General features: G+C 38.6%; 4 protein-coding genes across 6 annotated transcripts; 3 read left to right on the top strand and 1 right to left on the bottom strand.

Moving 5' to 3' along the window:
• Positions 1 to 58: 58 nt before the first annotated feature.
• Positions 59 to 4,085, top strand: LOC148906805 (uncharacterized). Its single transcript, XM_089037678.1, has 2 exons — positions 59 to 605; positions 702 to 4,085. The coding sequence occupies exons 1-2, from the start codon at positions 60 to 62 to the stop codon at positions 3,450 to 3,452; spliced, it is 3,297 nt and encodes a 1,098-aa protein (XP_088893804.1). The 5' UTR covers position 59; the 3' UTR covers positions 3,453 to 4,085.
• A 648-nt stretch (positions 4,086 to 4,733) lies between these two features.
• Positions 4,734 to 7,463, top strand: LOC116303603 (QRFP-like peptide receptor). The gene is made up of 3 exons (XM_031713180.2): positions 4,734 to 4,852; positions 5,981 to 6,204; positions 6,475 to 7,463. Exons 1-3 carry the CDS (start codon positions 4,741 to 4,743, stop codon positions 7,375 to 7,377), a joined length of 1,239 nt encoding a protein of 412 aa, XP_031569040.2. The 5' UTR covers positions 4,734 to 4,740; the 3' UTR covers positions 7,378 to 7,463.
• A 289-nt stretch (positions 7,464 to 7,752) lies between these two features.
• LOC116303602 (lambda-crystallin) lies at positions 7,753 to 14,175 on the bottom strand. 2 transcript variants are annotated; one of them, XM_031713178.2, is made up of 8 exons: positions 13,950 to 14,175; positions 12,660 to 12,753; positions 12,297 to 12,324; positions 11,943 to 12,152; positions 11,015 to 11,179; positions 9,734 to 9,928; positions 9,079 to 9,184; positions 7,753 to 8,132 (listed from the first exon to the last, which is right to left on the bottom strand). In XM_031713178.2, the coding sequence occupies exons 2-8, from the start codon at positions 12,695 to 12,697 to the stop codon at positions 7,897 to 7,899; spliced, it is 978 nt and encodes a 325-aa protein (XP_031569038.2). In that variant the 5' UTR covers positions 12,698 to 12,753; positions 13,950 to 14,175; the 3' UTR covers positions 7,753 to 7,896. The 2 variants fall into 2 exon arrangements, with proteins under 2 accessions (XP_031569038.2, XP_031569037.2); XM_031713177.2 differs by lacking the exon at positions 13,950 to 14,175 and adding an exon at positions 13,774 to 13,792.
• A 447-nt stretch (positions 14,176 to 14,622) lies between these two features.
• On the top strand, positions 14,623 to 24,585 carry LOC116303600 (uncharacterized). 2 transcript variants are annotated; one of them, XM_089037677.1, is made up of 6 exons: positions 14,623 to 14,899; positions 15,069 to 15,499; positions 16,770 to 18,525; positions 18,839 to 19,958; positions 20,651 to 21,167; positions 21,600 to 24,585. In XM_089037677.1, exons 2-6 carry the CDS (start codon positions 15,085 to 15,087, stop codon positions 21,623 to 21,625), a joined length of 3,834 nt encoding a protein of 1,277 aa, XP_088893803.1. In that variant the 5' UTR covers positions 14,623 to 14,899; positions 15,069 to 15,084; the 3' UTR covers positions 21,626 to 24,585. The 2 variants fall into 2 exon arrangements, with proteins under 2 accessions (XP_088893803.1, XP_088893802.1); XM_089037676.1 differs by having other exon boundaries at positions 18,836 to 19,958.
• The last annotated feature ends 15 nt before the right edge of the window (positions 24,586 to 24,600 follow it).

Here is a 24,600-nt window from a genome sequence, read left to right as displayed (position 1 = left end):
TTTCAAAAATCCATCAATTACAATATTCTGACTAATGAAAACTACAAATCTTAGGTTTAATGGTCAAATTCTTTCAATTTTTTTTTCTTTTTAGATGCTATGGTAGTGGACAGTCACTGAATGGGTGGGATAGAGCAAGAAAGGCACTCTGTTTTGAAACCAAAGAAGCTGCAAAGGAAAGGAGAGAAGAAGTAATTTATGGTCCACCAACAAAGAAAGCAAAGAACCACACTGGAAATTTTGATGCAATGAACTGGGATAAAGAAGCACTTAAGGCAGAAATACAAAGTTATGAAGACAAACACAATATTAACTGGAGTGAGCTAGCTAAGAGATATGATGTTACCAACAAAACTAGTCAGTTGACAAAAAATGGTGGGCAAATAATTAAAGAATGGCTCATCTCTGAAAACATTGATGTACAACGCTTTACAACAAAAAGAAAGAGAGATGGTAGTCCTGTGATCAGACGCAAAAAAAGAAAAGGGCAAGGTGGGGAAATAAGTGTTCCTGTAGAAGTAGATCAAAAAGTGCTACGTCAACAGCTAAAGGAAAAACTGAGGTCAAAAGAATATACGATTGGGGAACTGATAGTGCCTCGCCAGGTAAATAATACAAAATATTTTCTAAATGTCACATCCAACCCAGATTTAACTACTCATAATATAATTTACAACAAACTCTATTTTTCTTTTTCGTAGTATGAAAAACTGGTACTTACAAAAAATCTTGAAGTCAAGAAGGTTCAATTTTCAACTGAAGGCAGGAAAGTAACCCTAAAGGAGATACGAGAAAATATGTTAGCAAAACAAATGAAGTACTTAAGAGCAACAAGTAACCAGGATATTAATGGAATGACCAAAGAGCAGCTTCAAGGTGAACTTGAGAGAGTAAATGAGCTAAATGGTATTGACACTAATGACATTTTTAAAATGAAAGAAAAACTTAAGGAAGTAGAAAGGACAAGACATCTTATGGTCTGGCTAGATAATTCCACTGTTGCAAACTCAGGCTACCTAGTTTGTTTGATCACTTGCTTGTATGACCCTGCTGTGTTTTACACAGATGAAGAATACAAGCAGGCATTTGGCAGAAATGTCAATATACAACAAATAATAGAAGAACCCGAGCTTCATTTCATTGCCCGATGTGGGAGCTCAGAGAGTGAACAAATTCTTTACAGTGACGAAAGGTTGAAATGCATTGCTGGCCTCGGAAATAAATGCACTGAAAGAGTAAAGAATATTGAATTTACTGATAAACTGAGGCTCTGTCATGGGGATATGCCACTTCGAGCCTTTGAAGCCGGCCAACAAAAGGGTGGTAATTACTTTTGCTCTGCTTGTGGCATCCACTGTGACATGGTTTACTGCCTTGACCATGCTCTAAATTGTCATTTTACAAGCCTAAAGGAGAGACAGGATGTCATACTACAAGGAGTTGTGGCTCGAAGAAAATCCATGCAAAAGAAATTAAAGCCTCTTGAAGGTCTTTCAAAAACTGAGCTAGCAGAAGAGTTAGGATCAAGGCAAATTTATGATGGAAAAACAAAGGAAGACCTGAGACAACTACTAACAGAGACCTTGCAAGGAAAACAACGGGTTCCAGCACTTTTGTTTAACACACCAAATGATTCACTCTCTAATTTAGGCCTTGACAGCTATGAAATCCTACCATGTGAACCGCTCCATGACCTGGGTGACCATATTGAGAACTTTTTTGCAGAATTCTCTAAACACTTGTCTAGAGAAGAATCTAAGATCCTGGAGGAGGCCATTTCATTGAGTCTAACAGGCAAAGACAGCAAGAGATGTGTAGATTTCAGAGTAGCTTTAATTAAGACTGCAGGTTTTGCTCACCAGTCAGGAATATTCTCCCAAGAAGCCCTTCAAACCATTGACACTCTGACTGAGATGCAAAGAATTTTGTACTCTGGTGATAAGAACCGCTCTCCTGCTCAAGTTCTTCGGTATTACAACCAGGCATGGTATCACTCAATACTGCTGCATGACTACATTGTCAACAATCCTAAAAAGCTGACCCTAAGGAAAATGTTTGGTGTGTATTTTCATAACCTCAGTGCACATGCAGGTGATATGTTGAGAATCATCTCTGGGCAATCAACTAATGCAGAAAGGCAAGAGAGGATCTTCAACAGTATCAAGAGGATAACTAAACAGACCAGCAATTACCATCCTGGACACATCATCCCCAACCTATTCATACGCCTTCAGGCAGAGAGAGAACTTGGCCTTCAAGCAAATGATCCAGGGCGACAGCAAGCTCAAGTCAGTAACCTTTCCAAATGTCTACCACAACGAAAGAATACAGTCATCCCTCTCTCCATCATCAAGAAGCATTCAAGAGAGTGGCAGTCTCACCTTCAGCACATAAGTGATTTCTTGCTTGAGGGTGAGAGTGTCTGGTGGAAGAAGACAGACAATGGAATTGAATTTCATGATGTCTCTGATTACCCTGATCCATTATTAAGGGGTCCACAGCTACATCACTTCAGATCTCAAACTCTGTCTAATGAAGAGCATTACCTGAAGAGCTGTTGGGAGGTGTGTGTCAGAGAGAACATAGCAATCCCCTTACACATCATTAGGGTTGACCAGAAAGATGGAACGACAAAGAGGGTGCATACATCATACTTAGGTGATGCTGTTCCAAATGATCCTATGCCTGTGCCTGAGCCAAATGAGCCTGTGCCTGAGCCGAATGATTTTATGCCTGTGCCCCAGCTGAATGAGCCTGTGCCTGAGCCGAATGATCTTATGCCTGTGCCCCAGCTGAATGAGCCTGTGCCTGAGCCGAATGATCTTATGCCTGTGCCCGAGCTGAATGAGCCTGTGCCTGAGCCGAATGATCCTGTGCCTGTGCCTGAGCCAAATGAGCCTGTGCCTGAGCCAAACAGTCTTATGCCTGTGCCTGAGCCAAATGAGTCTGTGCCCGAGCCGAATGATCCTATGGAAGAGGTAATAGAAGTTTATCCTGCTCCTGATGAAGTCATTAATCTGAAAGACAGAGACCCCTTTCAAGAGGAGCAAACTATAGAACATACTCACCTGCAAGACCAAGGGTATGAATATGTTGTAAAGAGCAGTCTCTGCAGAGCTATACAAGTACTTTTTGGACCATCAAAAGAACTAGAAACTCTTGACAAGAAGCACTTACATCTGAAAATGCTGAAAGCGAGAAAAAAAAGAGATGAAGAACTAGAACAAAGCTACAACAAAGATTTAGCTCATATACAAGTAAAAGTTCTGGCAGAGAGTAGGAAGAGCCAAGCTATGCTCGTAGAATGGGAAAAGTTATGTACAGTAAACAATGGACTGGTAGCGCCATCGACAGAACAAATGAAGTCTGACAAAACGGCTTCCTGTTTATTAAAGAAAATAAAATACGCTAGAGCTCTTCTAAGGGAGTGGAAAATAGATTTCTATTCTTGAAAAATCGCTGAACAGCTTTGAACGTCGTAAGCGCTAATGTGTAGAAATAAAACAAAGATTTTCAAAGTAAGTTTTTTAAGGCTTCGGTTGGGCTTGAAAGAAATATAATGTAAAACAATGTAAGAATTATATTTAATTTTTATTTCGATATTTCTAGCTTTGGTTAAACAAAATTCTTAACGAAATTTAATTCTATATCATCAATAAAAAGAATACGTACCTGCAGATTCATATGGCTGAATTATACCCCAAATATTTGTTTGTTGATCCAACACGAACAGAGTCCGAGTGAGAACGTCGGTTGTCGATCATAATCAGATTTCATTGCTTTTAAGTACTGTAGTTTGATGTCAGAGATTAAGGCTGCAGAAAATACCTAGCCCTGTTGCTCCTTAGATTTTATGGAACGAAAGAATGCAACTGTTTCTTTCCGAAGGCTTGAAAACAGCATCAAAACTCGTGAAAACAGCATCAAAACTCGTGAAAATAGCGATAATAACCGCCATCTTGGAATTCCTTTTAGCATTTGGCATCTTGAACAATACCGTTGCCATGGCAAACTAGTACCCAGGGTCCCCTCGCCAAAAACTTCGCTGGGGGTCAAAATGTAACCAAGAGCCTGACCTTAATGGTGCTGAGCTCCCAGCCTTCGCCGGCTTCCTCAATAAATCTACCTTCCCTTAACACTTTGAGTTGAGTGCCAATACTGTTAACAACTTCAAATACGAGTAAATAATCAGATGATAGTGAAAAATGTTAAGATTTTGTTGACATAGAACGATATTTTAGAATTATCTTGCAAATTTAAAGCAGAAACGAGCGCCATACACTAGCCATACACTATGGTAATTTTTTATTGGTAAATTGAGCCGGAAAAGAATGTGAAAAAAAAACCAGCAGGAATTTTAAAATATTCCTGTATTGAAGCCATCCTTGTCACGTTATTTGAAATTCTATTTCGTCATCATTAAAACACGTCCCACTTCTTTTTATTTGTTTTGGCGAGAAGAATGACAGCAAAGTATTTTTAAAAAGAGAATGTTCTGATAAAGGGCGTAGGCAGTGGGGGCCATTATCCCCCCCTCCCCCCTCTTTTTTGGCAACAAAATTGCGGCCTTTTAGATTTTACACGATAATCTTAAATTTTTTTCCAAAGTGTGGCAAAATTAAAACGTGAAAATGTAATGCCGGTTCTTTTTTTCCCCCAAACGAAATGACATACAAAGAACATTTTTTCCCAAACAAAATGGCGGATGTTTGAATTTGAATTTTCCTTTCCTTTGAGACGATGGCGTTTTCTTGTTTTCATTTTCGTGTTGTTTTGCTCGTATTTTTCGCTTTGCTCGAAGGACAAAGAGGATCGAAACCAGAAAGATTCATAACAAAAACATCGAACAATGGTAAGTTCTAAAAAAATTACTTCACTGAAAAAATGAGAGTGTTACTGATACGTTTGAATCCGATTTTCTAGTGTAGTGATTTATAAATGACATTGTTTACTTAATATTAACACGAGGTCGAGAAGCAAGTTTGGCTTCGTAGCTGGTAAATACTGCTAGCAAAGCAAAAGGTCCACAATTAGCTAGTTCGATTCTAACTATGGTGGTGAAGAGTGAAAACCAAAAATCGAATGTATAACTCATAAAAGTCGAAATAAAAAGAGAGAAAGTTCCGAATCAGTTTCGCAAATAATTCTCACTCGAGCTCGAACACCTGCTTCTATATCTGTGACCTCTCGCTTTTAAATACTAATGGATAAAAGGGTAAATTTTACACCGTGAAAAGATGAAAAAACTTACTGACGTTTTGGACGCTAGTCCTTCGTCGGAGTATTCGTATAACCATTGCTAACGGAGCATTGACAGATTAATTTTAACTCACAGGAAGCGGATAATTTTTGATTTTAGGAAGAAAGATATTCTTAATATTTTGGTATCCGTGGTCAATGATCGAAAAGCGAGATAAAAGAACTTTACTGAGCTGCATTTATTCAACTTGTTACTCAAAATTGTCTTTCAATTTAATGAAGAACGAGGCGAAGAACGAGGGCTCTGGCATAATCCATATTTTGGCGCATGCGCAATTTTCGGAAAGTTAGATATAAACGGTCAAAATATAATCAAAGTAAAAATTAAATCAAAGTCAAAATCTTAGTATAAATTGAAAATCGGGGAAAAAATATTTTTAATTTTTGGCAAGTCTTTGAACGCGTGCGCCGTTATACCGGAAGTCCAAGAAAACTTGGTCTCCAAAAATGGATTATGCCAGAGCCCTCGTTCTTCGCCGCAGGCCAAAAGAAGCGCAGGCTCTGGGTACGAGATTGTCAGAAAAACATTTTGCAATACGCATACCAATTTCGTACCCAGAGCCTTTATTTCTTACTGCGCATGTCCGACGGAAAAAAGGCTCTGTGTACACATGTTTAAAGCAATACTTGCACGCATGCGCAGTAATTTAGAATCATTTATTAAACCAATCAGATTTGGATCACATGATTATATAATTGATTTTAATATCTCTTTTTCCAGAGAGCGTCAGTTATCATATGTTTTCTGCTCCAAGCGTAAAACCCGCCATCAAAGCTTCTCTAACAACAGTTAATGGTTTAGTGTTGCTAGGAGCGTTGCTAGGTAACATACTGGTGATCCACATCGTGCGGTCAAATGTCCGCATGCGTACTACAACTAATATCCTGATAGTCAATATGGCAGTCTCAGATTTACTGATCGCTTTGCTTTTCATTCCATCTCAGGTAAGTCTTGACAGAAAACTTCTTTTTAGAAACTATCTCATGAAGTACTTCCGTTTCAGAATTATTTTTGTCACCAAGCTTCCTCGGAGCCTGCGATCCTCTGCGTCAGCACCGAGAATTATAAACAAGAGGTGCTGACTGAAGAAACGCCGGATCTCGTTTTAAAGATTGTACTGGCATAAAGAATCAATGATATGAGAAGTACTTAGCCGAAAGTAAAAAAAAATTATTCGAAACGCTAGCTAAAAGTTAACAATTTTTCTTGTTCAGGTGATCCAACTCTACATCGGATACTCGTGGCTCGGAGGAAACTTTGGCCTGATCACGTGCAAGGTGGTCATGTCTTCCCGACTGGTGTCTGTCGCCTGCTCAGTTCTCAGCCTTGTTGCCATAGCGATAGACAGATACCATGCGGTAGTGCGCCCCCTTAAGAGAAGGGCCACTTCTGATAAGACCAAATATATCATCTTTGCCATATGGATTCTGTCTATTTCTGTGTGCATCCCTCCGATGAAGTCCTACAAATTGATCACACTGGACAGCGGAGCTTCGTTTTGTGTCGTCGTCATGGCAACAGGCTTCAGCAAGCTCTATATCCTCGTTGGCTTCGTCGTGACGTTCATTATTCCATTATTAATCATGAGCACCCTTTACGCCATCATTGGACGAAATTTGTACATGCGTCGTGTCCCAGGAAATCCACTCGAGGTATCTCAAGCGCATGCGCTCAAGACATCACGTCATGTGACCAAGATGATGATCACCGTGGTGATATCCTTTGCACTTTGCATGCTGCCAATCCAGATTTACCTGTTGGTCCGGTTTTTCCACCCAGATAGCTTGACAGCGGAGGAAAAGTTTTGGGGAATATCGATAACCGCGCTTATAAACAATGTAAACTGCTTCATAAATCCCTGTATTTACGCGACTTTTAACGAAAAATTCCGTCTTGGATTCAAAAAAGCATTGCTGTGCTGTAGTTCAAAGCAAGATCATAACGAGCAATCCCACACGTCTTGGGATTGCAATGTATTACTTCAAGGCCAAGGTTCTAGCGAAAACCAGGCGAATAATCAAGCTGTGAGAGGAAAAGGCCAGAAAAGCAACTGGTTTAGAAAACACCTTCACGAACCGGTGACCCTAATCTCAATAAACCAAATTCAAAATATTTAAAACTTTATCTTTAGGTTTTTAAGTTAAAAATAGAATTTTATATTCATCCTAAGAGACATTTTGAAAGTTTTAATTGATAATGAGCAAAAAAAGACAAAAATAATTTCAAAAACTACATGTAATGATGGCCGCTACATCTTATTTTTTTGAGTGCTGGAAACGTAATTTTTAACCTCTTTTAGTTTCAAGTTCCGTTTTGGATTGAAAATTGTCACTGAGTTTTGCAGAATATACCCTGAGTAAGAGGCAAGCATAATTAATCTTGTTTCATGAAAAAAAAGTTTAAAGACGATTTTTTTTCGGCGAGTGAATTTTTCATACTTGGTAAATTTATTACCTGGTCATGTGATAAATTGAAACACAAAAAATCCAATATGGCGGCAATTGGTCACGTGACTGTTTATTAGATGATTTATCCCTCGATTCCCTCGCACATCTCCCTATTTTCATGAAAGTATCAATGTTAAAAAAATTTTTGTTAAGAAAAAAATAATAATTAAAAACTTAATATTTTTTTAATCAATTATTTCCTTTCTTTTCTTCCTTTTCTTTCTGTTCCATTTTGTGCACAGTGAGAGCTGCCAGCCTTTCGTCCCGCCATTTTCGTCGCTCGTTAAGTTTTTCTAGTGGAATCTCTCGGGCAAAGGCCTCCTCGAGTTTATCTAACGTGGGACCACTAAGAGGCCTGGGACTACCCTCCTCTTCACAGACTTTCTCGATATTTGCTCCATATCTTTCACAGTAGTCACGAACACCTGCAAAATCATGATTCTAGGTTAGATGTAAGCTCAGAAACGTTGCTGGCAATTCTTGGTTTGCAATCAATCCCAAGAGAGCACAATAACAAAAGGGATGCCCGCCATGTTGGAAGAAATAACAAAAGAATTCATTGAAAAATCTTTTGTCAAATTCTTCCAACATGGCGGCTATGACGTCTATTGCAAACGAAGAATTGCTGACTGGATGCTCTCAGGTATGATATTTCTAAAGATTATTTTTTATGACTACACCATTTTTTCATATTTTTGCGTTTTCGAGTATACCGGAAATTTCACCAAAAGCACCAGTTCAATGACGAAAGCCAAACAAACTTTGAACATCCGGGGCACCGGCCTGGATACGCAAAATACAGCCCGCGCGTCGAGCAATCAGAATCCAGGAATAGTCCAATCATAATGTAATAATACGACGTTACTAGCTTTCGGAAATAATAAGAAAATTTTAGCAGAAATTCTAGTCAGAGATAGAGCAATCCTGCATCAGGTTGATCTGAAATAGCGACGTAGAAATGACGTCACTGCAAAACTGATGTGTCATGAAGCGTGTGCGTTGCATGTGGCGTCTAAGGAACTCAATTTGAAGGACAAAACGAAAGAATTTCAATTTCCTGAAAATTGGAAACCTATTGTTTTGCCCTTCAAAATGAGCTCATTCCAAAGTGCTGCAAGGTGTTTATTGACAAGCGGGGGAAAAACATGTCCGACATTTCATTAAAAAATTAAAAACTTCTCACTTTTATCGAGCACTTATTAGCAAGGTTTTTTTTTCATTCGGTGGCTTGAAACTAAATCCATAATTTCAAAAGGAAAAGCGACATCTCAGTTTTTTTCGATTCTGGTTGGCTAACATTTTTCTTAGATCAGCTGGATGCTCTTTAACGAAATAAAGTTAGTTTAGGCTTCAGTTTGAGTTCGTACTAACCATTAGCGTTAAGGTGCATGGTTTCCAGAGGACCAATCAAAGAATACCGCAATCCAAGTCCCTGAGTGAAGGCTGTGTCAACATCCTCTGGACTACACACTCCATCCTGGTCAAGTGAATTCAAACATCTTTTATTCTCATGAATAAACAAGGAATTGAATTTTACGGTTTTGTAATTTTAGACAATTTTAATCTCTATATCTGAGTACTCGTTATTTCATGACCATTTTTTTTGGCCTTGTGTTTTGGTGATGATAGGGACTGATATTGATGACAATGATGATAGGATGTAATGATGGATGGTAATGAGGGTGATAGTGATGATAATGGTGGTGATGGTGATGATGATGATGGTGGTGGTGGTGATGATAATGGTGGTGATGGTGATGATGATTGTAGTGATGATGATGGTGGTGATGCTGATGATGCTGATGGTGATGATGATGGCAATGATGGTGGTGATGATGATTATGATGATGGTGGTGATGGTGATGATGATGGTGGTGATGATTATGATGATGGTGATGATGATGGTGATGATGGTGATGATGGTGGTGATGATGATTATGATGATGATGATGGTGGTGATGGTGATGATATTGAAGATGGTGATAATAATAGGATACAATCAAGGGACTATTCTATGTTTGCCTACCTCAACAAGTCTCCAGGCTTCCATGATGATGGCATACTGCAATCGGTTGAGTATAAAACCATTGACTTCCTTCTTCACAACGATGGGTGCCTGTCCAATGTCTTTCATCAGAGTGACTGTCTTTTCAACCACTGAGCTGTCTGTGTATGGGGCTGGAACTACTTCTACCAAGGGGATGTAGTTTGGGGGATTTACCTGTAAAAATGAACAAGTAATGTCATACAGTATGTGGCAGATCAAGAACAATTTTAGGGTGGGTGGCTGTTACAGTAAAACTCCCCTATACCGGACAGTGCTGGGACCAATAAAAATTTCCAGTTTCGCCGGAGTTCCAGTATACTGAGGTTTTTGCAATAACCATGAAAAAACAGTTTTTTTGTGCAGTATTCAAAGAAGTTTACTGTTTACAATTAGTAAAGGGTGAGCCTGAGGCAAATAACTGTTTTAGCATAAATACACAGGTGATTCTTTCAAAAAAAAGGAAAAAAAGAAGATAAAAGACATTTTTTTCTGGTAACAGCAAAGCAGCTGGCCGCCATTTTGGATTGTTGCTGGAGGTGATTATCATGTGATTGTGTGAGTTTCTCGACCAATCATCGCAGGAGATTTTCAATAATCACCTGTGTATTTTTACTAAATAAAGATATCTACAATATTGATGACAATTTTAATTAATTTTTTCAAAATTATTACGAAGATCGTGTGAAAAATGCATCTATCGTAATTTAAATTTTCTGTACCTAGAATTACATAGCATTTTTTAATTTCAAAGGAGGGGATGGTGAGTCTCCCAATCCACCCCCTGGATCCACCTTGGATTGTAATATACTAGAATTGGGTAATTTCATGTACTTTATTATCAGTCAACAAATGTCAGTCAGTCAACAAGTGGCTGACTCAGACTTTGCTAACATTTTACCAACAAATTACCAATAGCACTTGTTGGTGTTTATGAACATTAGCATTGTGATGTTAATTTGTCAGCCATTATCACAATAGTTTTTGCCAACTTGCTTTGTTTTGTCAGTGAATTGATCTCTGGTTGGCATAATAATGACAATAGCTAACCTCACAGCAACTAGCTATACTTCACCAACACCAACACCAATACTTTTGCCTTCGTCATAGTTTATGAAATAGTTTATGAAACATTTATGCCTCAATTCAATTTACTGCAATAAAATGCTGATTATCATTTTATATCACTAATGGTCAAAGCCATTGAACCGATAATTAATATTTTGGATTTTGGAAAAAAATTAGAATACAACCATAACTTACTGGATGTGCTACAAGGCATCTAGTTTTGAGCTTGAGATCATCAGTGAACTTGGATGGCACAATGCAAGATGAAGAACTTGCAAGGATAATGTCTTTGTTAGTTGCCCTTTGATCAAGGCTAGAGAAGACTTTCTTTTTAAGATCAAGATTTTCTGGAGTGCATTCCTAAAAGTAAATCGAATGATTATATATAACTGTTTAGATTATAATGCAGATAATGGTCATGTATATGGCTTTCATTTTCATTTTCATCTCATCTCATCTCATTTCAAATTTTTTAAGTCATCTCATCTCATCTCATCTCATCTCAATTTTTTTAAAGTCATCTCATCTCATTTCAGTTTTTTTAAGTCATCTCATCTCATCTCATCTCATCTCATTTCATTTCAGTTTTTTATTAAGTAGAAGGTATGACAAGTATGGGTTAAAATGAAGCATCATATACAAGCAACCAAGTTGCATTTTTGTTAGTTTAATATCAATATCAATAACTAGTATAATTTTAGACTTGAATATAGAGTTTCTCGAGCTGTGATTGGTCGAGCAGCCAGTGATTCTGAGACGATAATCACCATTGGAGTGGTGATTATGAGGTTTTCCAAAGTTTTTCAGATCGGAAGTAATACTAATACATTTTTTTATCCAGAATTTCAACTTTTCTCTGATATTCAAGTCTAAAATTATGCTAAAAAAAAATCAGTGATTATGGTGATATTTACCTCGCCACTCAAAGACTTGTGGCTCGGTAAATATCCACCGATAATCACTTTGCCTTCAGCAAATAATTGTTAATTAAAATAAAGATGATGGTGATGATGACAATAGTTTTGATGATAATAATGGTGGTTTTGGTGGTGATGATGATGGTGATGGGTGGTAATTGTGGTAATAATAGAAGTGATGATGATGATGACAATGACAATAATACCTGGACATAAAACACTCCATCCAGTGTTTTCTCCAGATCATCACAAGAAGAAACAAGTTTGAAAGCTTCAGCTGCTGTCTTAATTTCACGTTTCATCAAACCTTTCTCTTCTAGCTGGTTCAACTGGTTTTCTATACTTTCCATGGCACTTGTGAGCTGGCTGGCAACAGTGTCATAAAGAACAACACTGTACCCGGCACTGCAAAACAACTGAGAAGGACAGATTTAGTTGCACTTAACTGTGCATACATCATGACCATTTTTGGTATGAGGAGGAGAAAGAGGAGAAGGAGAAGGAGAAGGAGAAGAGAAGGAGAAGGTGGAGCAGAACAAGTAATAGTATGTTCTACTTACTGTTGACCAACATCTTCCAATGAGGCCACTAAAAATGAAGAAAAATAAACAGAAATAATCATTAAAGACATAGTTATTTTGTGCACTAAGCTAAAAAATACAAATAGGATTTTTTTCCTGTTTACGACCTTGCCTTTTGGGCCATTTTGGGCCTTGCTTTGGTTAATTTGGCCTAGTGAAAATTGATGCAGAGTCAAATATTCCCACGGGGTCTAGAAGAGGAGTGAATTCCTCTATTCATTCATCTGCTATCTGGACTGAAATTCCCCCTACATCCTTTTTTCATAAAACTCCACATTTACTGTGCTTCAAATTCAACATTGTTTTGAAGTCTCTATTATAAAGCAAATGCATTTACCATACCTTCCAATAATGGCAACTTTTCCTTTAGAATCTGCCATTTTATTCAAATTATTCTTCAAATTGTCAAACAAAACACCAAGTGATCCTCTAGAACCTGCATTGTAGTAAAATATTATGCAGTCAGTATATTTTAAAATGATTATTCACTGAATTAGGGAAAGTTAAAATAGGTGAATATTTACTGAGCTGCAAGTCTTTGAGCAGTAAGGTAAATATTCACCATATTCACTGAGGCTGAGGTGAATTATTATTTAGTAAAATTTTGAACTTGAATAACAGAGAAAAGAGGAAATTCAGGATTAAAAAAATGTGTTTTGGTCTTACTTCTGCTCTGGCAAACTTTGTCAAACCTTATAATCACCGCTCGAGCAGTGAATATTGTGATAATATATAATACAGTATATATATAATCACAAATTGCTCAACCAATCAAAGCGCTTGGAATTCTATAACTAAGCCTAAAATTATATTAAAAAAGTCTAGTTGTAAAGTAATAAATAAATTATTTAATCTTGTTTTGGCTTCTTTTTTCGTTCCAAAAAGAGGACTTTTACTTTTCTAGAGTGTAAAAAAGTAAGCCTGTTAAGAAAAATAAAACTAGATGATTTTAAAAAGTGCTGTTCTTTACAGTATATTTAGTACGTTACTGCTATTTTCATGAATGGGATGCAAACTCACTAGCTGCAAGCCACATGCTGAAATTTTGTTTTTCACTGCTGTCAATCAAAACTAATCAGTCGGTACCTTTTTATATTTTTCACTGGAGGCTTTGAAAAACCAAATTCCAAGGGGCAAATAGCATGTACAGAGTTCATTTTTATGAAAATTTGGGTACAACTAGAAAATACCCCGCAAGGAAAAGTATTATAGTAGGCTGCCTACATGCCTACGCATTCGTTGTAGGAATAAACAATGGAGTACCTTGGGGTTAGGTTTAGGGTTAGGATTGGGGAAGGCTTTGTAGGAATAAACAAAGGGTGCGTAGGTGCATAGGCTGCGTAGGCGTGTAGGCTGCATAGGCGCGTAGGCTGAGTTGGCTGCATAGACAGAGAGATGCGATGAAAAATAAACTGAGAATTCATATGAAGAATTAATCACCAAGTAGGCTACGCACATTCCTTAGAAATGGCTTTCATTTGGCAGGATATTCTATAGCCGTAATTTGCAGGCACCAATACTAGTTTTCTGTAAGAAACTAAACGTAAAAAGAAACCAAAATACTATTTCGAAATTGGAAAATAAAATGAATTAGAAGCCAAGGTTAATTTTTATATTCCAATATTTACTTACTTTTAGACGTGCTTCGACACACAACTGTGGATGTCACCTGACACGTACTGGACCTGCTACAATGAGATCACACTTGTTTCCGTTCATTAAATCACGAGTATTAAAACACGAGTATTAAATAGAACAAAGACTTCATATGAAGATAATTCAGGATACAGATATACTTGAAAAATACTGAGATCAAGAGTTAAAATATAGATCTTTTCGGCCGGATTTTACTTACATTTACGAAAAAATTTTGCCAGAATGAGTTTTTCAACAGGCGTTACTGTCATTTATGAAAAAGAATAAAAACTAGTCCGGGTCGGGAGGGACAAATAATAGAAAAGCTTCTGTGGAGGGGAAGGGATTTTTGACTTGTTTACAAAGGAAGTGATTTCAAGGCTTATTTTTTGACCCCCCGAGATAAAATAATTTCCTAAAAAGATTTCAAGAGAACAAAAATCTTATATTTAATTCACAGGTCAACTTTGCTTTAGCTTTAACACGGTAAATGATAATTTTGAAGATTTTTTAATTTGGTTCCGATAGCTATCCCTCCCCTCCCTCCTTATTTAAAATTGACAGTGGTTTCACTTTCATGTCACCTGTTCTATTCCAGGCTTTTCATTGGTTGATTATTGCCTCGTGCTATTATTAGCCATTCGGGGATTCCCCTAAAAAACTCCCTACTAAAGTTTGGCTTATTACAAAGCGCTCTGAAAAGGAATAAGAAGAAACTCCTAAATTAAACCTTTTCATTATACTGGGAATGCGTGTTGGCTCATCTCTGTTATATCCTACAAATAAACATCGTCGGTTACGGCAAATAACGGTTTATATTTTTTGATTGAGGAGGCGATTAAAAGCCCCTTTTAGGATTCTTCCCTTGTACTGGTTTCAGCATCGTCATCACCAAATTCAACCGTTTGGACGTAAAACAAGAAAGAAGGAAGTCCTTGACGCAAATGGTGAGTATAAAAGTTAAGTTCACTGTTGTAGGATATTTTGGAGTTGTATGACAAGTTGGTATATAATGTTGGCGATGAACATTTTTAACTCCACTTTTAACTAACATTTTTGACTCCAAATTTTCGTCAACGCATTAAAAATTATTCTATTCGTTTTATGATTTATTAGCTTTGCATGTTTAAACATGGCTAGTTCAACACCGAATTTCGAGAGAAGCATTTCGCTTAACGATCTGGATTCGTCTCTAAGAGTGAGGGAGCTCATCAAAGGGGACATTGTCTCTCCAGAAGATGAGACGAAACATTGCCACCTCAGAAACTCGAGCGAATACACCTTCGTTCTCAGAAGCTTCAAAGACCTGACCTTGGATTTCAAGAAGTTTCTCTACAGTTATCTTCTAGATGTGCTAATCTATAAAGAATTGGAGGAGAATAAGATGCTGAATTGGTGCCCATCGCTTTTTCCATTGGTTCCTGTGTTAACTCTGGGAGATGGCAATTGTTTAATGCACGCTGCCTCGATTGGAATGTGGGCTGTCAATGATCGATACCATACACTACGAAAGATGGTTTACGATGCTCTCTTGGAGGACACAGAGGGTACGTATTATAGGATTAGAAGATGTGGCAAGGATTTTTGTAGACCATATTATTCACATACTAGATGAGAATTCGATTCATCGAGTTAGAAACATTATTGCTTATAGCGTTAATCTTAAAATACCTTCCTTGCTTGGCAGAGGTTTACAGGCAGGGTAATTTTTCTTGGCTGGTGTTCAATCTGGCACGATCCTGAACTGAAACTTTTTTCGGGTTTTTTTCGGTGACAACGCTCTGTATTGTTTAAATGAAAACACCTTGGGACGGTTTGATGTTTGGGGATTTCCCTAACGAATATGCAGATTTATTTAATATTTAACAGGAAGGAAAAGAGTTTGTTCCAACTTCCAGCAGTATTAATAATCTTCTTATTAAAGATTACGAAGCAAGGGTAAATCCAGAAATTTTTAAGGGGGGGGGGGGGGGGAGGGGGCTCAATTGAAATTAATAGGTGTCATCGGACATCGTTATCATACTTAATGAAAGGTTAGTGATCTATTTGACCCAGATCTACTGTTGTAAAATTAAACTTAGTTTTCACTAGGGATGCAAGCATAAGCGTAACAACACATGCAAGTACAGATAGTACATTTTTTAAAGGGTTGACTGATTGTTTTGCTCTTTCCCTTTCCAAAGATAAAAGGGTCAACTAACTGTGAAAGGCTGTATCTGTGTTTGCTCATGTTATGCTTATGTACTTGCAACAAATCCACTTGAGCGTAATGTTTTCCTAATTTAATGTAATTTTTTTGCTAATGCATAATGTTTTTAAGACTACTCTCTTGTTATTCTCTTGAGAATAAGATTTTTTGTTTGAGTCATATCCATATTCATGTATCTTCCTTTGTGCAGCCATTAAACAAAGAAATAATACTCTAGGGAATAACATGTGGTCTGAAATAGGAAAACATTACATCCAAGTGGATTTGGCCCATCAAGCATAAAGTGTTGTAAAAGGTCTTTAACATCCTTACTTACTTATTTGGTCTTTAAATATTAATCAGTTATGAAGATAACTGAATCAAATATGATGACCAATTTGAATAACTATTATCCTGCACTGACTAGCGATAGACTAGCCTCTCATACATGTGAAAATGCTTTTATGTTTCAATGTGAACACGAGGCTAGTCAGTTGCTAGTCAGTGCAGAATAATATTTATTCCAATTGGTTGCCATATTTCGATTCAGTGTAATATAAAGATCGTAAATTGCCTTGACAGCTATTACAACATTCAGTATTTAATCAGCATTTTGGTGTACTTTTCAGGCATATTCCACAAGCGCTGGCAAAGAGAGCAAGAAATGTTAAACCTGAGGACGTATGGTTACAGCATGACTGAACAGCAATGGGATAGAGAATGGGAAATAGTGCTGCAATTGGTATCTCAGGAAGAATACCCCATAGGGCATAATGGCATGCAGTACGGCAGTCTTGAGGAGATTCATATTTTTGTTCTTGCCAATGTCCTCAGGCGGACAATCATTGTGGTTTCAACTGACACTCTTCGAGGGAACTATGATGAATCCCTCTCACCGGTAAATTTCGCTGGGATTTATCTGCCGTTAAATTGGGACCCGGTTGATTGTGTCAAGACCCCCTTGGTCATTGGATTTGCACAAGGGCATTTCACAGCAATAGTGAGCTTTGAAGATGGAGTCTTTGACCAAGGCGAAGTAATGGATGGTTTTAATCAAATGTCAGAGAAAATCCATGGAGTTCCTCTTCAAAAACATGATGGTACTCCACTACCAATTCATTTTTTATTTGCAAATGAGGAAGAATTGACTGATGGACTTCTACGACAGTATCTGGATTGCAAAAAACTCACGTACAAGGATCCTGAGGAAGGAAGCTTGGCTGTGACCTTAGCTGCAAAGATGCACTTTGTATCACCGCCTGCTCCTATCAAGACACTCGTGGAAGGTTTTTTCACACGTGCAAGGGAAACCTATCTACACGTGGTTCAAACGAAAGAACACCAAGCTGCTGGTGGTGAAACTCCTTTTCATGATCTGAAACCATGTAGAACCGAAGGATGTGAGTTTTTTGGGACTCCTGAAACGTCGTTCATGTGTTCAGGGTGTCTGGAAAAGTATTTAAAGAATGATGGAAAACAAGCAGCTCTGGTGGCTCACAATATGGAAACTGCTTTGAGAGAAGAGAATGCCCCTTGGAGAAATACTGGTGCCAGTGCTGGAATCAAAAAAGAGGCGTTCGTTTTACCTAGTAATACTCTTAGGGAAGAGGTTCCCCAAAGAACAGATGAGAAACAGCAGCGACAAATGATGGAAGTGATACAACAGCAACAGGAACAACAACAACGGCAACAAACAATGAACCAAGATCAACAACCAATTGGCGTTATTCAACAACAGCAACAACGTGAATTTGAACTAATAGAACAGCAACGACAGCAGGAACTGCGAGAAAAACAACAAGAGCAGGAACAACAACGGCAGCAGCAGCAGAATCAAGAGTTTGAACAACAAATACGACAACAACAACAACGTGAATTTGAGCTTATGGAACAACAACGACAGCCGCTGCAGCGACAACAACAAACAAAGGAGCTTGCAAAACAGCAGCAACAAAAGCAAATGGCACAGCAAGTGCAATGCATAACAAATGGCTGTAAATACAAAGGAAATGTAGAAACTGGAAACTTGTGTTTCCGATGCCACGACGCAGAGATGGAAGCTGAACGACAAACAGCAAGCATAATATCCATGAACATCCAAGCCAAACCGTGTGCAAACAGCAGTAATGGCTGCCAGTTCTTCGGTCTACCTCATCAAGAGGACTTCTGCTCAAGATGTTACAGAAGCTTCTGTCTAGAGATGGAGTCCTTCGCTGCAGAAAGAAATGTTGAAGTTCCTTCTCGAAGCGAAGCTGTGTCGCCGCCACCTGCGGCCAATGCTTGTCAGACTATTGGGTGTCCAAATCCTGCGTGTCCAGAACTGTATGGTAGATGTGTGCAGTGTTACAGTCGGTGTATCAAAGACTTCATTTCATCATACGATGGGTAAGTGTAGAAAAAAGTGTAGTTCTTCGTGTGAACGCAATTTGTTTTTTTGTTGTTTTTTTTTTTGCTGCCGTCAATCAAACCTTATCAATTAGCACCTTTCATTTTTTAGACTGGCGGCAGCGAAAAACCAAATTTCAGCGTGCAGATCGCAGACACAGAGTTCGCATGTTTATGAAAATTGCAGTAATGGAACGAGAATTTTTTTTCAAACAACATCTAAAACAGTAGTAATTGTTGCAGATCATTATTTTTTATCAATTTATTAAAACAAATGAAATCGGTGATTAAGGTTATTTCCTTGATTCAGCAGATTACCTCTTGGAAACACAGCACATATTCCACCATCTTCCCAGCCTGCAGAATCTCAACCTTCAACATCCTCACGGCCATTAACGTCTTCCCAACCTTCACCACAGGCTTCATTACCTCAAACCTCTCCCCAACCGCAGTTTTCATCGCCCGCGCATCTTGGTCAAACCTCGGCAAACCAGGGATCTCTTTGCGTCGTAGCGTGTTGTCAAAACAAAGGGGTTCCCTCTTATGGAGGTCGTTGTACCGAGTGCTATAATATAAGACCCATGAACGCCGAACACTTTGTTACCGTGGCAAAAACAAAAGAAATGAAGGTGTCGCCAAACACAAAGCCAACTGCGCCTGCTCCGACAGTTGCCGCTGGCCTTCCCTGTGGTGAGCCCGCTGATGACAAAGAAAATAATCGATTATTCTGCACAACACCAAAGTGTAATAATCCTGTGAATGAACATAGTTTGTGTACGAAGTGTATTATGACTCGTTATCAACAAGCAACGGAAAACGTCCCACAACAACTTCACCGTCCTTCTCCTCCTTCGTCCGGTGAGCCTGGATCCAGAACAATGGAACAGCTGTCAAGAGAAAGGCTAGAGGCTGGTCTAGGCGCAGCTGGTTTTGGAACCGAAAAAGTCGAGCAGAATCAAGTACCAGGCAGTGCTTCAGAGGAACGTCGAAAAGCAACTGCGCTTGCTCGTCAGAAACTCCCGCCACTTCAAATGCCCCCCTCCTCTGCTAAAACAGGTTTGAATCCTCAGCCAGGTAATCCTGCATCAGTCAATTCTCCTGGCGCCAATATCCAGTGTATTGCTCCTAATTGTACGTTCTATGGGAACGCTGAGCACAGCTACTACTGTTCGAGATGCTACGAGAAGAACAGAGAAGAATGGAAGAAAATCAGTAATTATACACAAGCGAGACGCTCGGCACACAATGATCATCTTGTCCAACTGTCGCTATCGCGGACTCTCAAGCCAAACAAGATTAAAAAATGCGCATTGACGTACTGCTGTAATGTGGAAACCCCCGGTAATAATGGACTGTGCGATAGATGCTATAGGACTGCCATCACCACGGAAAAGGAATGGCAATTAACGAATAGGGCCCTCATTGAGTCACAGGTATGTTAGGAATTCGGGTGAATATCGCGTGGTATTCGTGTGGGAATCTTGCGTATATCGTGTGGGAATTGTGCGTATATCGTGTGGGAATTTTGCATATATCGTGTGGGAATCGTGCGTATATCGGGTGGGAATCGTGCATATATCGTGTGGGAATCTTGCGTATATCGTGCGGGAATTTTGCATATATCGTGTGGGAATCGTGCGTTATATCGTGTGGGAATTTTGCATATATCGTGTGGGAATCGTGCGTTATATCGTGCGGGAATTTTGCATATATCGTGTGGGAATCGTGCGTATATCGGGTGGGAATCGTGCATATATCGTGTGGGAATTTTGCATATATCGTGTGGGAATCGTGCGTTATATCGTATGGGAATTTTGCATATATCGTGTGGGAATCGTGCGTATATCGTGTGGTAATCGTGCGTTAAATCTTGTGGTGATCAAGCGTAGATGGTGTGGGGATCGTGCGTATATCGGGGAGCAATTTTGCGGGAATCATTGCACAAATTAATTTTGCGGGGATCGTGTGTGGGAATCGTGCGTTATATCGTGTGGGAATTGTGCGCATATCGTGAAGCAATTTTGCGGGTATCGTGCGTATATCATGTGGGAATCATGTGCAAATAACGGTAGCTAGTGAAGCAGTGCGTGCGTATATCTCAAAGACTTAAAATTGTGTTCTACAGAGACAACCACCAATTCACATCCCAACAACAACAACACCAGCACTAGCACCAGCAACAGCAGCAGCACCAACGAGATCAGCTAAGCCTCTCAAGAAAGGGTTTATCGACGCTGGTGCCCCATGCAAGACGCAAGGATGCTTAAAGTTTGGCACCCCTGCACAACAAGGCCTCTGCGTTCCTTGTTACGAGAAGCTACAAAAAACCCAATCTATTGGGACATTCACTTCCGCTTCCGGTTCACCTAGTGTATCTGTATGCGTGGCCCAACAAAGAACGTCCCAGCCTACCAATTGGCCAAAGGGACCATTTATGCAGACACCTGGGGTCACCACCACGTTTAGTGCCCAGGATCCGATTACTGCGACACAGCAAAGCACCTCTCATTTTGGCGCTAGGATGAGCAACCGCTGTGAGGCAGAAGGCTGTAAGATGACCGGAGCGCCTAAATATGGTGGATACTGCTCACAGTGTTTTGCAGAGTACACTAGACAATCCAGTTATCCAGAGTCCGTACCAGGTAAACATACATACACGACTTTCACAATTCAGGGATTTATTACTTTAATTAGAAACTCACACACATTATCTAAAACAAAGGGAAGTCGTATATACCATAAGTCTATTCCATCTTGCACAGGCCTTTTCTGAGTTCGATAAACAGGTTGCATTGTGGTCTAGCGTGGGTACGAACACCAATATAAGGCGTGATGAACGAAAATCAACCACCCGAACTATACCACAATGCACCACTATCGCTATATCGTTTCTGACCACATGTCATTTTGTTTTCCCGAGTAACTGTATACATCGATGTGCTGTTTTAGCTTGGGTATAATGTTAGTTTTCATTAGGCCTACGTTGAACAGGCCAACGAAAACCAATAAATAGCTTTCGTGGGACGTTACCAGTTGTTTTGAGTCTATTGACAATTTCTCGCTTTATTTTCTAGACGTGAAAGATTCCCCGAAAGTTTAGACACAGATTCCTCCAACCGCCTTGTCTCTGAACAATTTAAATCTAACGAACGCGGCTACCACCTCAACAACCACGGTCACTGGGGGTCTGACCACGCTGGAACCAGGTACCCCACGAGTATGCGCCATAGAAGGATGCGAAAACTTTGTAATTCCTAAAACTATGAACCACTGTAGAGACTGCTTAGCGAAATATCATTCAAAATTTTCAAAAAAGCCATAAAAAGTTTGGAAAACCCGGGGGATCGAGAGACCAAGCCAAGTATAGATCCTTTGGATTAATTCCTAGAGCAGCTTAATTTGGAGGGATAAAACAATGGATCTTTGATTCTCATGATAGTACAATTTCTAATTTTTAGTCCTCTGAATTGACTAGCTGTTTGGGGAATTGATGCAAGGGTTTTTTTTATTTCAAACTGGGTCCAAGAAGCAATTATATCATTTTACAAATTTGAATGATGTGATTCACCCGGCAGCTCTTTAAAAAACGACTTCCTAAAGTAACGAGCAATCATAATCAGTGCATTACAGTAGAATATACACTAGTGGGCTGTCGAAGATGTACCCTTCGATTTTACACTTATTAGATGAGGTTGAGCATGCAATGATAGAAACATGAATAATTGTCAATAATAGCTCTCTATCTTTGCAAGCTCAATGGCACGGCTACATTTCAAGCTGGCGCGGGGAACTGAAACGAACTATTTTTCTTTCAAAGAGAGACTTATTTCAATCTGCATTGTAACCTTAAATAAACTTAAAGTGCTTATAAGCCTTTACACAATATTTTCAGAATTGATTCTTTAAATAGTGAATAGTTGATTGTGAAAATAATTCGTCATTTGAATGTCGGGTCTTTGAGATACGAAGGTTATATATTCTAATATGTTAATGACTATGACGTAACATAAGGGATTTGATTTATTTTGTGGCAACTTTTAATATTGAACGCTGGACTTTTTGAAAACAAATTTGTAAGAACCTTTACGTGAGTCACGAGTAAAAGGGTAATGCTTTTAAAATACTGTATTTCAGTACGAGTGCAGTGTTGTATATTAAATGATCCCTTATGTTACGTCATAGTCATTAACATATTGGGAATATAAGCCTTTGTATCTTAAAGACCCGACATTCAAATGACAAAATATTTTCACAATCAACTATCGACTATCTAAAGGATCAATTCTGAAAATATTGTGTAAAGGCTTATATAAGCACTTTAAATGAACTTGACATGATAAATATATGATAATACATTTATACGGATAATAAATTGGTCATATCAAGTTCACACGATATCGTGGATTGGCCTAGTCTCCCCCACAGCCGCTTTCAGTGTCGTCACGCAACGCTTTCTCATGGGAGAAAGCGTTGCGTGACGACACTGAAAGCGGCTGTGGGGGAGACTAGGATTGGCCGAGACACTCGGCCAATCAGAGGCGAGGTAGTGAGTAAAACGTATAATATAAGACGTAGACATTGCCGATTCTACTTCATTTTGACGTCATCAACTTTAAAATGGTCTTATTTCCAAACACTCACTCACGCAAAAAGAAAAAAAAAACAATGCTCGAACAGACAATTAAACAAACAAACAAAATTAAGAAAATAAGAAAAATACAATATGAAAATTTGGCCAACTACACTTCTATCTTAGAATGAATTTTGAAATCGCTTATTAAATTTTATTGCTTTTGCTTGTCAACTATATTATGTGTATTGCTTACCTCTGGCGTCATTATGAAATAGAACACTTATAGTATATCTAATATAGATATATTGAACATGATATTAACAATGATAAAGCTTTCGAAAAATATATAATCAAACTATAAACTATTCCTTCTGTATTCTTGCTGTCAGTATATGATGCGTTATGATATATATTTGTCACGCTGTCACACTTTCATTAGGGGCCTTAACGTACAGGACGGCAACGAGGACGACCACGGCAAGCATACAATAGCACTAATTGTACTATTCAATAGACTTTCGTTGGAATGAAATGTCCTTGTTTTACGTAGTAAAGAAAACGGGTATGCCGAAGGTTTATCTCTGCTGATTTTCATTTCCTAAAAGACGTCATTTCACTTTAAAACTGGGGTGCTTATTGAATGAAATACTATACAAACGTGAAATAATAGTATAATAGAAGGTTGAAGTGCCTCAATTTTGCTGAAGTTGTCGCCCGCGTTGCTGTCCTGCAGACTTAAGGTCCCTATTAAAATGATGCTATGGCCATTGATAGCTGTACCAATCCAAGTTAATCCGAAAAATTCAAAGCTAGCTGAGACCGCTAAGGCGGCCATGGACAGTTTTATATCCAGCAAGTAAAGCTTTTGATATAAACTACAGCTTGAGAATGCTCACAGAAAGTGGAGCTGTAACTGGTAAAAGATCTCGAATCCAGAGATCTTGGTTAAAACATGTAAGATAGATTTATTTACTCATGCATGATCGTTGTGTACCTAAGCTTTGTTGCATTTAAGGTGATTTTTTTGAAAGGAGTATATGAGGTGAGGTCAAAACAACGTTCAACACGATTTTATTGATTTCCGGCACTTCCATAAACCTTTTCGTAGATAGGAAGCGTGTGGTCTAGCTTGGATACAAACTTCGTACTAGACCACAATGCATCCGGTAACCCAGATAAGGCTTATAGACGGTGGGTACACAGTAGATTAACCCACCCTCTCCTATAAATTGGGTTTCGCAAGATGACAATTGTATTGACCTTGTCCATTATTATAACGTTAATGATGATGTTAAGTTCAATTCTTGGGGTATTTGGTTAAGATAAAAAACACCACATTAAAAAAATCGAATTGATGGCAGAATTAGCCTGTGAACATTGGATAGATAATTATGACGTCATAAGGGCTTATTTTTGTGATGACGTCACATGTATATGGAAAGTCCCTTGTGAGGATATTTGAATATTAAAGTAATGCTTACAGACCATTCATTGTATATTTT

This window comes from Actinia tenebrosa, unplaced genomic scaffold (assembly GCF_029948245.1).
Source record: "Actinia tenebrosa isolate PJP-AT-01 unplaced genomic scaffold, QUT_ActTen_1.0 PGA_scaffold5__44_contigs__length_20552954, whole genome shotgun sequence".
Classification (NCBI taxonomy): domain Eukaryota; kingdom Metazoa; phylum Cnidaria; class Anthozoa; order Actiniaria; family Actiniidae; genus Actinia; species Actinia tenebrosa.
The sequence above is the reverse complement of the archived record's forward strand: the minus strand, read 5'-3'. Positions and strand labels throughout refer to the sequence as shown.

What these genes read in the sequence shown, in the direction of transcription:
- LOC148906805 (XM_089037678.1), top strand. Translation starts at nt 60, where the DNA reads ATGGTCAAATTCTTTCAATTTTTTTTTCTTTTTAGATGCTATGGTAGT. An exon ending in AACTGATAGTGCCTCGCCAG is followed by an intron (nt 606 to 701) that starts GTAAATAATACA and finishes TCTTTTTCGTAG; the next exon opens with TATGAAAAACTGGTACTTAC.
- LOC116303603 (XM_031713180.2), top strand. Translation starts at nt 4,741, where the DNA reads ATGGCGTTTTCTTGTTTTCATTTTCGTGTTGTTTTGCTCGTATTTTTC. An exon ending in AACAAAAACATCGAACAATG is followed by an intron (nt 4,853 to 5,980) that starts GTAAGTTCTAAA and finishes CTCTTTTTCCAG; the next exon opens with AGAGCGTCAGTTATCATATG. An exon ending in TGCTTTTCATTCCATCTCAG is followed by an intron (nt 6,205 to 6,474) that starts GTAAGTCTTGAC and finishes TTTCTTGTTCAG; the next exon opens with GTGATCCAACTCTACATCGG.
- LOC116303602 (XM_031713178.2), bottom strand. Translation starts at nt 12,697, where the DNA reads ATGGCAGATTCTAAAGGAAAAGTTGCCATTATTGGAAG. An exon ending in ATGGAGTGTTTTATGTCCAG is followed by an intron (nt 11,180 to 11,942) that starts GTATTATTGTCA and finishes ATTTACTTTTAG; the next exon opens with GAATGCACTCCAGAAAATCT. An exon ending in GATGCCTTGTAGCACATCCA is followed by an intron (nt 9,929 to 11,014) that starts GTAAGTTATGGT and finishes TCATTTTTACAG; the next exon opens with GTAAATCCCCCAAACTACAT.
- LOC116303600 (XM_089037676.1), top strand. Translation starts at nt 15,085, where the DNA reads ATGGCTAGTTCAACACCGAATTTCGAGAGAAGCATTTCGCTTAACGAT. An exon ending in TTCATTTCATCATACGATGG is followed by an intron (nt 18,526 to 18,835) that starts GTAAGTGTAGAA and finishes TCCTTGATTCAG; the next exon opens with CAGATTACCTCTTGGAAACA. An exon ending in GGGCCCTCATTGAGTCACAG is followed by an intron (nt 19,959 to 20,650) that starts GTATGTTAGGAA and finishes TGTGTTCTACAG; the next exon opens with AGACAACCACCAATTCACAT.